The sequence below is a fragment of the Lineus longissimus genome, chromosome 8 (genome assembly GCF_910592395.1).
Source record: "Lineus longissimus chromosome 8, tnLinLong1.2, whole genome shotgun sequence".
Taxonomy (NCBI): Eukaryota; Metazoa; Nemertea; class Pilidiophora; order Heteronemertea; family Lineidae; genus Lineus; species Lineus longissimus.
In genome coordinates this window covers 4,536,477-4,551,062 of record NC_088315.1, presented here as the reverse complement: position 1 = coordinate 4,551,062, position 14,586 = coordinate 4,536,477, and the positions used below count along the sequence as shown (strand labels likewise).

The 14,586-nt window shown below is 39.7% G+C and overlaps 1 protein-coding gene across 5 annotated transcripts in view; it reads right to left on the bottom strand.

Annotated features, from left to right (window-relative positions):
- LOC135492834 (neuronal acetylcholine receptor subunit alpha-10-like) overlaps positions 1–14,100 on the bottom strand; it is a 36,334-nt gene extending 22,234 nt beyond the window's left edge. For 3 of the 5 annotated variants that reach the window (XM_064779497.1, XM_064779496.1, XM_064779500.1), the window contains exons 1-2: positions 13,836–14,100; positions 6,804–6,830 (exon numbers count right to left, since the gene is read on the bottom strand). In XM_064779497.1, coding sequence (XP_064635567.1) covers positions 6,804–6,830; positions 13,836–13,911 — 103 coding nt within the window. In that variant the 5' untranslated portion in view covers positions 13,912–14,100. The remainder of the gene's footprint in view (positions 1–6,803; positions 6,831–13,835) is intronic. The other 2 variants (XM_064779499.1, XM_064779498.1) reach the window with 1 other exon arrangement.
- Between the last annotated feature and the right edge of the window lie 486 nt (positions 14,101–14,586).

The window sequence follows — 14,586 nt, the reverse complement described above, 5'->3', positions numbered from 1 at the left end:
TATTGATGCTGTTTGTGAGGAGGCTATTTTTCAGAAGTATCTATTTTGAACTGCTGATAAAGCGATATGACAGAGGCATATAAACCAACGTTCTTTCACACGACTTTCAGCTGTGGTTTGGACGACAAGCTGATGAGAAAATGCATGGTATCTGACCAAATACAGTATTTATTTACACTTTAACGTACTCTATACAAACAGACAAATGTTTTCAACAGACGTCGTCAGGAACCTTCTCAAACGAAACGCCAATGGCTTCATCCAAGGGGAGGGAGCTGAAAAATCATGATTTGTAAATTCATCACTCTTTTTGGCTTTAACGTGAAAAATGGTTGCACAAAGCCTCTCATGTTGAAATGTGCTGGTAGTTTTATATGTAATTCACTATATGTTTATGAATATACATGACGAACAGTTAACAATCATCTGTATTGAATATGCATCGTGGCGAAAAACTTGCCTCGGGGTAAGTAGAGCACATTATTGCATACCTCATTACCACCATTGGACTATTAGACTACTGCTCAAATGTTGACAATGAAGACTGTTATCTTCAATTTAAAGGTCTTGATATTTCGATATACCTCATTACCACCATCGAACTATTGCTCGAAAATCAGCAATCAAGACGGCTATCTTCAATTTAGAGACTTCGATTTTTTGGGAGGCAAGTTAAATATGAGCCTAACCAGCCATGCTTAGATGCAGGTTCTGTTGACGTATCCAATCACAACCGTTCTACCGTAACAAATAATAACCTGAAGCGATTCCTTGCTCAATTTTGACTTTTACTCAAACTTATTGAAGCGGTTTCAAGTAATTTGAACTCTGGTTGGCGAGTTTGCATGCATCTGGTAAGAGATGCATTGTACGAAGAACAGGCAAGAAGGTAGACCACTTTAGGTAATTTTCTTGCGATGATCTACAGGGAAACATTGTGATGTATCCCATTGTTTGGAGTCGTGCAGGTCTGGTAAGCAGAGTAGGGGAAGAAGGTGCGCTATTAGCAGAACGTCAGGATACGCAGATCATCTACCACATGAGTACGGACTCCCGAAAATTATGACCAAAGCTTTTTTATAGCAACATTATCGTAAAGTATAAACATGACATTTTCTTTCGTTTGTATCAGTAGAAACTGCTTCTAGCACCAACATTTCAGAATTCTCTACAACCAATATGGCACCAATCATGTCACACTGTGGCTTATTATCGCTAATTTGATAGTCCTTTTTTTAGATGGCTCATTGTCGTAACCTGCTGCCGTGCACCTGGGTTCCGATCGAACCCCTACAGCTATAAAATGAAGGAAACGGTTTCCCCTCATTAGCCACGACAGAGATTGGAACATCATTCGGTGGCGGATACATCATTCCTTTTCGGAGGAATGATTCTTTTTACAACATTACTGCAGATAGGCCTGCGCCTATGGATTTGCTTGAGTTCATTCGATACAAAGAGTGTAACCAGTCTATTTTTTATTCATATATTGAATGAATGAATCAGAAAACCATCCAAATAAGTAATACAGTCAGAACAGCGCAGCAAGTAATATCGACTTGTCGGCCGCGCGCTCCGATCTATCCATGGGTCACTCTCACCGCGTAATGTGTTCATCGAATGACCACTTACAGGCAAATCACACGGGAAAGCTTCTTCATTATCAGTGGGCAGGTCGATCAAGCCAAATTGTATCCTCAGACGCTCATTTGAAGGTAAAGTAGATCTTATGAAGCTAATTGGCAACATTTGCAACGATTCCTGCTAAGATATTGTCAATTATTGTGGTACGCGCCGGGGCCGGTAACGCCGTCAGGACGGTGTCATTCCTGAGTTTTACAACGTACATGTACACAAATATATAGGCGATCACTGCAACACATGGTATAGGGTAAATCGGGGGTTATACTTATTACGAAAAAGAAACACTGATTATGCATTAAGGATTCCTTTGCCTCAGTCATCCAAATGAACTGATTAATATAATGCCTTATGTGGCTTCGTTGCCTACACTTAACACTGGTTGATATCAATATTGTATTGGTCAATGATACTTCTTCTCCGCCCACACATTTAACGTCATTTCATTTCAGCGCAAACCCGGCAGAAAACAATCCATGTAGTGTAACATTATCTTGTCGGAGAAGACGGGATACATCGAGGCATGTCATTACTCACAACGGGGCAAACAGGCGCTTATGGGATTGCGAAGCTTATGCTACCAACAGGGGATAGAGAATTGTCATATCTGGTGATTTATTTGGCGTTCTATGAATAAGTGTCGGTGGCCGATGCTAAAATAAAGACGCCCTGCTTATAGGTATGATGATTATTATGATTATTGATGCGGTTGTGATATGATTGTGATGTCGATATTGGTATTTTCCTGATTGAATCTGTTATTGGCTATCCGATGAAGCGACCTGAGACACACTCGGGGTCAGATCGGACGCGCCACGGTTGAAATATTGCCGACTCCGATTGTTCTGCCGGGCGCAAGCTTTCCGAGGGAGCGACCAGAGATACACTCGGGGGCAGCAGGGACAAGCCAGACTTTAAGACATGGGCTCTCTTGCTTCTACCGGCGAACGTAGGGCTTCGTGTCTCGATTACTTTAACCACTTCTCCTCCATTTTCTGTTTCTTCTTCTTCAGCGATCGCTGTGCTCTTGGAGGAGTATATTGCTTTCACCATGTTCACGCGACACCACTGAGGTCGACGAGTCCCTGTGAGCACGACATAATGTACAAACACACTTATTTTTTTAGTTGTGCCTCCATGTTTACTGTATCTTTCAAACTGTTAGCTGATAATGGGTTATTCGTGCCTTTCCATAGCGACGCGTGTTTACCCAACAAATGTTTAAAGATGACACAATCGATTTTGACAATTTGACACAACCAGAGGGGCTAATTCTGATGTGGAAGGTATACGTTTCCATATGAAAAATAGAGAACTTTAGATAAAGAGCGAAAGACACAAATGTAAAATTCGTCCGAAGGATAAATCCCTTAAAAACAATATGCTGAGTTGGATTTAGACTCCTGATGATACCAGCCATTAATGTATTATAAATGTCGCCTTCCATCGTAGACAGCTTTGTCTACTGTGTGGGGATTATTCAACGGATATTTGAAACTGATTGATACAAGCATTAACGGAGAACACCTGGGAATATTCAAGCTAAGCTAATGTCGGATTTCTAGTACACGACATACTGCAAAAATCTTGGGAGGCTTTCTGTTCGGGCGAGAGCATTCTCCATTCTCCAAGCAGCGTGACATCAAGACATCCTTATATCGGTTGACTACAAGATTAGCGCTGATGTATGTCCCGTGTTTTCGTTTTGTAGTTGCTAATGTCAGTGATAGATGGGCCATTCTTTACACACAGCGATTTTTTTAGGAGATAATATTTTAAGAGAACCAGTCGTGACTCAAACAGGGTATAGTGCCATTAGGAAAATATTGCAGAACAAAGCAACATGGTGATGCACTCCCCGAGATACTTTAATTAACTCAAATGCAGCAATTTGCCATAAGAAAACGACATCAGCTTCTCGTGTTCAGCCAAGGGGTAAATGACTCAAATTGCAAATGTTAAGGAATTGCCATTAGAGGTAATATGAGAGTGTACGTGCATACATGTAGTTGCACGAAACTGTTTGACATCATGACGTGACGAGAAGATCTTTGACAGTGCATTACATAGGTCGAGTTCCAAAAACATCACAATTGTTTTCAAAATTCATTATGATGTGCTGTGCCACACCCCGAGGCTAAAATCAACTGACATTTTCTCAGCGAAGCTTGCAGTTTGCTCACTTTTCGCGATCTTTCTGCTAGAAAACAATTGGAACCGCGTTCCATTTTAGTGATTGGTTTTAAAAATCTCAATAATGATTTCGATTCGCCATGAGAACACTTAGGTTGGTTGTCCAAAACAATCTCTGGCATCGGCGTTAACTTTAACTGGTTGTTCAGTCTAAATTAAAGGGCTCACCTAAAGTAGATTACGCAAAATCAAAGTTAACGCAAAGTTACATAAACTTGTTTCGAAAAACCGGGCTGTGGCTTTAACTTCGATCTCCCAAGTCCTATTTCCAGTCTTATCGCTAAATCTATGGGCGCTTCTCCGAGGAATCAGATTTGATTCTTGTCTCATCACATGGGGCCGCCCTAATCTTGCGGTAAACGACTTCTATATGTTAGAGCACGCTTGATAAAGACTGATCGCCCTTTGATTCAGAAAGAGAAGCGATGTAGCGCCTTTGATATCAGGAGATGCGACACTGATTTGAGTTAAACGGATTTGCGGATTAGTTTTGGCCCAGTTGAAATGATTTTTGGATTGGTTTGGAAGACGTTTGATACGGCCGTCAAAGGGGTAAGGATGTTCCATGAATCTTCCATGAAAGTTACATGCATGTGGATGGATGTAAAGATGTGGTGGGGCGGGCGCTGTAAAGTTAACGTTTTTGACAATTGTTGCGACTAGACAGCTTTCAACAACATCGGAACCACCTGAAAGGGTATTTCGCCCTTTTATCTTAAGTCTGTATTCAAAACCGGAATGTTTTGCAACTTATCGAAAGTAAACCAACTTGTGGCCATTAACATCTCAAAGTGTAGTCCATCCATTTCGGTTTTAATAAGTCCTTAAATAGACTAGGCTCCTCTCTGCTATTTGACCGACAGTCCAAGAGATCCTTAGCAGAGAGCAGGTTGAAATATGTACACGTGGCTCTATTTGAATTGCCATTATCTGTATTCTCAATGGGCGCTGATAAAACATCTATTACAATGAAAAAACACCCATGATACCACGAGAACGGATACAATGGCGCCAAACTTCCGCAAAGTTAGGAAAAACATTACAGTATTCAAATCGATTTCAGTCGGTGTTGTAACAGGCGTACACCTGTTGCTGGATTATGCTGTGTTTGCTATGTAATTACAGTACATTTCTTGGAAAGGATTTTCTAATTCTCAAACAAAGAAGCGACAGCTGAAATGCTGTGATATCATAAATATATACAGTACAGCAGGCGTAATGTTTTCGTCACAATGTTTAGTGATATTATCCGCGCCAAGGCCAACATCAAAACACTGAACTTTAGTGGAACATCAAAGCTGACCGAAATTGCCCTAAGACTTACTTTCTTCCGATGATGCCGACGAAGGCGGCAAGGTTGTTGCATAGTTCTGACCGCAAGAAGTGACCGTGGTGACGTGCAATTAAAAGAAATCGACACTCATCATTCGCCCAACAAACAATCAGGCTAATTGCGTGATTCATGTCGTGTGATTTCCAGTGTATAGCCTAAAGTGTTAATTGGTGACATTCATCCTATGACTGACTTGATTCATAACAATTAGCTGAACAATCATGATAATATCAAACTTCCAGGTTGCGGTAATATTCAGTGATCACCCTCTTATGAACTTAGAACCGAGGTCAGGAACTGGAAAAACAACTTGACATTGCGCTGGTTGTATACGTTGGTTCATCGGATATTGTTCCGTGGGTGGACTAGCGCTATCCATGACACTGTAAGGTCAGAGTGATCGTGCATCTTCAAAACTTTATTACTCTATAGTCTGCATGATCGCCTATGATAAAATCATTGTTGCAGACCTGTTACAAAGTTATCACAAATTGAGTAAGCAATCAATTGATACATAATCACAATATTCTTTTGCACCATTCATTTGCCAATTATTGGCACTAATCTCATTAGTTCGGTACACTTTTTCTAGATCAATCGCTGCACCCAATACTCTATTCTTATTACCAGCGTCAGAATTGACGCTCATCCCATCTGATATGCCACAATAATTAGAAAATAATCATGACCTTTGCCTTGGCAAATTCAGGTATAATTTCAGCATAATCTCAGCCGCCAGAATGCCGAAGAGATTTTCGTGATCAGTCGTATATGATTTATATGGGATTCCAACCAACAAATTTGGTTGATCAGATAGACGTTTCAATGGGGCTGATTATTTGACATGACAGCCCAAAGTCAATAACATCCCCTGATCAGTATTAACACTTTTTCGACTTGAGCCGAGAGTTTGAATTCAGGGAATTTTCGTTGAATCCAACGCCTACTTCATTGTTCGGCACCTTGATCAGGTTGTCAAATGTCGGATGAGGCGTTTGCTTATCGGAGACTTTTGCGAAAACTCCCTTCAAACGTTGAACTCGTATAAACCTGCGTTATCACTATGTCGAGTGAAGAGTTAAATCGTAGTACAATTTACCGAATATAGCCACAGAAAAGTTTGTCACTGGTGAGAAGTGCATTAGTCAACAGGTGCTTTTTTTGCTCACATCTGTGAACTATACTTCTATACATGCTGCATCAGAAGATAAGAAGTAAAAGTAGATGCAATCATAAGTCATAAAGCTCATGTGCTGAAGCCTTTGGACATCGTAGGGAATCTGAAGGTAGCATGATACTCACTGGCATACATTACAGTATACATCTACATGCATGGTAACAATAAGAATTAAGATTACCAATGTCATGATCACGCTACGGCTGCTAAGTATATTACATGTACATGCAACTCACGAACGACTGAGTGACCGTGCCATTGACCATTGTAAGTTGACAATCATGCGTATGATACATAACCATGCAATTATACCGATTTCAGAAACGGTCAACAATATAAGAACATGGAAAAAGAGGTTTTCGAACAGCTATGTCAACATCTATTTGATAGGATGCGGGAAAATCTGACCTAAACATCTCGTATGACACTGGACATCGTAAACCATACAACATGTCCTACCTTTTCGAAATCTTTGTAAATATTTCTCTGAAAAAGTGAAGAGCAACTTATTACTGAGAACGGCAGCCATTCACTTTTATTACGTTCACCAATACATTTAAGCGACGATTACTAAGTCATCACATTCACTTTGTTTAGTCTTTTTAGTCTGCTCGACGAAATCTATCGAAGTCAAGGGGTTTATGTGAATCTATATAAGAATCTGACTCCAGCTTGAATGGTTATTAGAATGGGATCATATTGCTCTAAATCTGCCACATACAAGAACATCTTCCTCTACATACAATATGGAATCAATTCAGATTACATGCCATATCTTCCTTGAGGGGATGAAGAATGAAGATCCGGTGTTAGTCTGTTATTACGAGTTTGGCAGGCATTGGTTTAGCCATTCTCTTAGAGGAAGGCAGAACTCACCACCATTGCCATTGAAGTGCCCCCGGGTATTGACTTCCCATAGGCCTACCCACCTGCGGGTTTGCGCAATATCGGCAAGATGCTAGAAATCAGCGACAGGACGTCGTTTACACATGAATGTTGAGGAAAGCTGTAAAAGACCGGAGTTTGAACCTTGGAATGGCCAGAATACTGTCGCGACAGGATCGCACTTCCCGTAATAGAATCCAGTTTAGCATATTGCTTCAGCAAGTGTTTTCATGTATGAATGCTAAGTATGACCATGTCATCATTTGATGAATGACCTAACAATTCTCATCCAACATGTCCAGATTCTGTCTCTCATCCAACACGAAGAGCTCCTAAAGGATAGAGAGCTCACTCACTGCCGGCCTCGTAATGGGCGGTATGATAGCCAGTGCCTTGATTACCAATTAGGGTGTTCTTAGCATCCAAAGATCAGAAGCTGGCTTGGCTGCAACAGGGGATAAGTGTTGATTTGGTGTCAAAGAACAGATAAGAGGAAGGGTACAGACTGGTAGCCAGGAAAACTAGACGGTATTGGTGTCAAAGGTGGTGTCAAAGAACAGTAAGAGGAACGGTACAGACTAGCAGCAGTCTTGGTGTCAAAGGTGGTGTCAATGAACAACAAGAGGAAGGCCCCAGCCTGGTAGCAGGAAGAGCTAGATGGTATTGGTGGCATAGGAAGTAGCGGCTCGTTGGTCTAGCGGTGTGATGCGGGTGCGAGAGGTCCCGATTTCGATTCCCGGACGAGCCCTTTTGTTCCTTGTACGGGAAAGATTTATTTTAAGAGATGTATTTTGACTATAAAAAATCAAGAATTCACTGTGCATGGCAATGATGCTTCTTTAATCAATCTTCGTGACCTCATTTTTCGGGTTTTATATATTGAAAAGAAACACCATCATTTAGGTTCGACTTAATAGTCAGTTACATAATAGAATCAAGTATCTTCAGTCAACGCTTCGGCATGGCCTTAAATAAACACACTGCTCCAAGAACATTCTGGTTGAAGGAAAACCCATTTAGCAAGACGGCTCTTCAGCCTACTTAATTACCCCTGCTACTGGCAGCTTCCTAATGGTTTTCTGCGAGTACATATATGTACCTCGAGTTTAATTCAGTAAACATCAATATGTCATATTAGAACGGAATATGAGGTTAACAGATACTTAATCATGAATTTGGGTGACGTATGTTAGAGAAAGAGCCTAATATGGCGTACTACACAAGAAAGTTTTATGTATTTAGGTTTTAACTTTATATTTTTAATTAATTGGTTATGACAAGACATGTCGCAAACATAACGTAGAGGCTTTAACGACATGTTATACTTCGTAAGGGGTTTTGGATACGGCAAAGTTCTTCGTTTCACAATGATCGACGACCTACAATTTCGTCAGTTCGACATCCATGTAATGCCTATATTCTCCTACACTCATAATTGATTAATCTTATTTTAATTGCTATTTCGTAAATTCAGATTTAAAACAAATAGACACTGATTCAGTTAAGGGCCTAATTGTATAGGAATGAATGCATATAACACTCAATATCACGTAACATATGTTATAGATGGAGTACTCAGTTGTTCGAAAAAAAACTTAAACTTGATTGTTATTTGAAGAACAAATCGGCGACACAATAGTACATGTATTTTGAATTCATTTTTGATAAAATGTTTACAGGACGTGACAGAGTTATTGATACTTCAAATTATGCTTTAACTAATTTTATTACAAACTTGTTGGCTGTATTTTCGTTATTCTTTGCCCTTATTTGCTGTCAACACACGCGTATGTTTAAACCAACCGGTTAGTCTTTAAATATATTCACTTTGTGTACTTTTACATACGTCTTAAAATAACTATTCCATAACATCACCAAAGGACTGTATGTCAATGGCGTAGACGTCGAAAATCTCACCAGAACAAACTAGATGATTGTCACCGCAGGTTTAACGTTAATCCAATAAAGGTTTAGGCCTAAGCGTTATTTTATTGTAAGTCAGTTATAACAAGGCAGCTTAAAATTGAAGAAGAGTGCAATCTCCTGCCAGGGTAAGGGATTTTAATCGTTGTGCTGAGAAAATCCAAGTCATTGTTATATTTACTTGAAAGGAACACCAAGCGATAATTCTACTCATTAAAAGTTTCTTTTTCATATTCGTCGTCTGCGAAAAAATTAATACACGTACATAATCTCAAAAACTAAAATATTACGCATTCTTTAATGAAATATTTTGAGGCGTTAAAAACACATTGTGTATGTTTTAACGAAACAAGAATGGCCTCCGGTTTTTAGAATAGGTCCACGGTAACTTTATTACCATCTGACTATGTCTTTTTTTATATATGAACGATCATTGCATCAAAGCAAAGGGTTGTGTTGATATTACCCGATTGGGTTGTAAAAAAAGTGCTGATTTTGATATTCATTTAATCGGTAGAACTGGCAAAAGACGTTTTATAGGCGTTGAAAAAAGAAGCATAATATTATATTCAATACACGTTAGGCTTTAAAATCTTTCAGACGTGGTGAACGTTGGCCATTCGGCACCACGAATTCGCAATCAACATTTAATAGAAAACATTTTGCTTCCTTCGACACTCCCACCTTTGGGTTCAAACAAATTAATTGAAGAGCAATGATGGTTTGCAAGCGATTTCTTCACCTTGATGACTAGGGGATTGGTGTTATCCATAATCACGGGAAGGCTAAGTGCATTACGGGTAGGTTTGGGAAATACAAATTGAGGTTCCGTTATGATTGGCCTACTCAGAGTATCAACATTGCATCTATTTACCAGGGCTAAGGGCCTTGATAATATAATTTTGGTAAAATCCGGAGGAATGAAATGCCTTCTTTTCTCATCTTCTCGAGCTATTTATTTGAAAAGGTGACGACGACAATTTTACTTTAAGGAAGCTCTGTGATCAATTTTAGTTACAAGCAATCAGATCAATTATGAGGGGAAAAGTCCATTAAATTCATTTCAGCTTGAAGTATAGCCATCTTATTATTGAACATAATTTCTAGGACTGAACAGACCGAAGGCACATCATACGAGCGATCGGGATGGACGACAAAACAGGTCTCGATTGTTGTTCTAATGTACAGCAAATAGAAAATAGATCAAAACTTTACATGCAGCCTTTTTGAGAATTGTTCTAACTAACTTGGTCACTGTGAAAGCGAAAGAAGGAGATATGTTCCATCATAAAACCGCTAAAGGCCTGATAGTGATAACTATCACCGTAAACAAGCCGAGGGCGTCTCGTCGGTCCATCATATCTTTTACATTACAACCACTTCTCCTAGACTCACTCACATACTGAAAAGGCCCATGTGCCGTTATAAATTAGACAAGTTGACACTGTATTCAATATATCACACATATATACCCACATGCAGCTTTGTAATTTCTGTACCTATGGGGTAACGGGACAATACAAAAACTCAAAGCAAACCCTCTCCCTTTTCATTAACACTTCACCTCGGTAAATGCTAAGGATGCATTCAGTTCTTTAAAATTTTAACAAAGATTTCAAAGCCAAATTGTCAGTCAGATCGATGAGGTCTTCTAAATATTGATAATTTATCATTCTTCATGAAAAGAACGATCTGCCAGGCGGTATGAAAGGACTAGAACGGCGACTCTTTTGTTGGGGTTGTGGCAAGTGCCGGTTTGGTGATTTATGCAATGAACCATGCTGGCCTATCGTGACTGTGGCCAATAGCAGAATAGCAGTGCATAGTTAGTGTACCAGTATGTACGTACCAGATCAAATACCATATAATAGCTTTACAACCTTCAATATGTACGGTATGTCTGCAATGATTTCAAAACTGAACTGGGATGACTCTATTTATTGGGTCATTCGACTTGGCCGTTTAAATGTTATTCAAGTAGACCAACCATGCAAATTTTGAAATTTTTCTTTAAGTATTGTGATTGGTGAATGCGAAACTGACTAAAGACCACAGAACCTGCAACCTGTAAAGCGTTAGTTTACGCAATGCTCGAGATAGCTGTTTTGTTAAGCTTTAGGAAAAACTAAACCTGTATAATATATTCACTATGAGACCTTGAGACCTTGAGACCTTGAGACCTTGAGAATTAGTTTCGGCCCTCACTTCAACTATTGCCATCGTCGCCGCATCACATTTTCTATCGATTCAATGTCATCGCACTAAAGTTGTGGTGGGTGACTTGCATACATTAAGCGGCAATTCGGTGCAAAGTAAATCCCCGCCGAATATGATTTGTCCTGAACTGACCTTATATGTCTGCTGATAGAGTATTTATACACACAGTGTACGGCATACCCATGCATCCTAAATGAAAAGTTATCAACTACTCGTATACAGAGTCATCGTTACAACATAATTATATTCTATATGGCCATGAAAGGAGACATGATAGCTAGGAATTATGACTGAATGGGCCCAAGGGATCCCAAGTCGCGCTCATAATGTTGTAGAACACCACGACTTAATACAGCAGTCATGAAACAGGAAAATAACAATGGTCATGTCTTTAGCAGTAGACCAATCCTACTTTACCATTTTTTCCCATTTTTTCGCCATAACCATTTCTTTTCATGCAACATCTTCATGGTTTCCAAGTGCGAAATGCTGAAACTTGGACAAACTCCCATATTTGCCTCTTTCATCATTCATCATGACGTTATCACAAAGCTTATCACAGTGCCATGAGCTAGGCCTACCTTTGAAGTTATCACGTTGATATCTAGAAAAGAATGAAGGATTACGCACAAACCATTCGATTGATGATTATGTTATGATGTTATGCTGAATCTTAATAGAAATCTTCCTCTTCTAACATTTATTACGCCACTGACTTTCGTTGATCTGTTATTATGTCCAGATGCCATTCGCTAATTTCAGAAGGCAGGATTTGACCGGAACCCCAAAATAATGCCTTTTGATTGGCTCGTTGCAACTCAGCACGCTGGGAAGGCAGAATTCTGCAAATTTGCTTGGACAATCCATCTGGACTAATCCCAAATTTGGCTGCCCTAAATTCCGAAATGCCAATAAATGAAAAATTATTCTAATGATGTGGTTTCTCTTTCAACACAAGATGTTGAGAATCGTGGCAAAATTGTGGCAAAACAAAATCTAATGTTTAAACACGAACGTAAGCATGCAATGTTATTTCACATCAGATTAAAACTGCATTCAGATTTTGTCACTGTGAACTAAAAGCAATGTTAATTTTTAAACAATAATATCATGAGAATTTTTGGTCAAACAAAACGATGGTACAGCTCTCTGTACAGTGGTAAAGCTCATCATGTATAATGGTCTCCCTTTATACAGAACACAAATAGCATTATAAATCGACTAGTCAATAGTATCAAGACCTCATGGTATTGCCATTTTGAAAAATGTCATATATCTATTTATGTAGTTTTGCATATAGCTTTTATGATTAGCCTTTATCTTCAACCCGCCTGCCACTTGGTGCCATGGGTCTACACATGCTGTCGAACATAACTCTTGTGATTTGACCTTACAGTGTATTTCAATTAGAATAGGCACGTATGAAAAGCATCAAAATCGTATTCCCCTACTTTATTGATTTTGCTGCAAACCAAAGTTTTCCAGCCAAGATTGATTTTACCTAATCCGAAAAAAGCTTCTGTTCTGAAATATGCCGGAGCCATCTGCAAGGGAGTGACACCATCGAGAAAATGATACGATATATACTGCTATGAGCCGACCCCTAATAGCGAATCGCCGTTCTCCCAAGAAATCATAACAGATATGATTTGATATTAATGCTGCTTTGGCTATCAATTTCAGTAGACAAGGGTTATACGTTTTGAACCAAAGATCAATTTACCATCTGGTTTGTACATCGTATATGTGACTTTAAATTGGTTTGTCATTGCCCTTGCCAAGGGGGATACACAGTGGCATTGGCTGTCATCCGTCTGTAGCCCCAGCGACCGTTGGGGACTATTCACCAAGTTGCAGCGAATGGCCAAAGACATTGATCTCTGAATCACGTGTTTAGATTATTAGCCACTAAGGCACTAATAATGCAATGGAGGAGAACACGGGACTGACACCTAGATATCCAATGTAAGGTTTTGAATGACCTGCTTATGCCTTTTATCAAACATATGATATACTTAATCTGGAATAGATATAGGCCTGCCGACATGACCGACAGGACTTGAATTGTAAGAAACATCATTTTACTAAAAGTCGACGACCATCCATGCGGCATGATACTGTCCTTTTGAAGGAATCGCAGTACAACATGGCTAAGCGATCCCGACAACAGCACGTGTCCCAGACACCTAGCCTACTGGTTTGGCTTCAACTCGAAAGGGTTTATCGATAACAAATCATACAAAAAAAGAAGATGACCGTCCAGAGATGTATACGTTTATGATGATACTATAGGACATATTCTTTGTCGTTAAAATTCTTTGTTGGCTATTTTTATAGCAAATGTGACATAAGTAGCCAGAAGCTAAAGAGTATCATTGGACGGCTAAATTCAGGACGTCAAAACACGTTATAGACGCTAGCACTTAACTACCAACTGATAATACCCAAAGGGAACGATGAACTTACCGGCCTGAGTGGACTCTAAATTCTCCGTAATAACCAAGATGAATAAAAGCAAAGAGATAATCCAAGGTCGGTACATCTTCCTCCAGCGAAGAGATATTTCCTTTGAAAAATGCTATCCACCTCTTTGCATTAACATTACGATGTTTCCTTCCTTTTTAAGGATCCTTCACGCGCCGTGGTTTCGTCTCTACATTAAAAGTTAGCATATAGTAGTGCACTGCAGAACTCTACCCGCCTGCTCAGCCGGTTGCAGTTCTAGCTTTGTTCCCTGACACCAGGAGGTAGCAGCAGTGTGAGCAGCTTTCGTGCCATATTGAATTTACACAGTGCCGCCTGGTGTTGCTTTGACGAACAATGACATGATTGCATTCTTTCTTGCCTTCAGTCTACCGTTGAATACGAGTTACTTCTCCAATCCAGTAGCAGCGTGCTACAATTCATATGTTTGTAAAAGGCGAAGTTCGTTTAGATTGCTGTCGTCATTATGGTGCATTGATGCTTTGAGCTCTGTCAGCGTGAAGTGTTCTGTGGGGCCTTTGCCAGAAACATAGGCACATACGGTTAACACTTAGACCTGCTAAGACTGGAGTACGTCTCGTAATGATGGTGGAAGGCATGCAAGCTTGCGGATCGTTGATGACCTTCTGATAAAATCAAACGAGTTTTGCGTTATTGCATCAGATGTTGTTTACTAGAAGCAGTAACCATTTGGTACAACAAATCAAACAACTTGCACAAACAGTTCATTTCG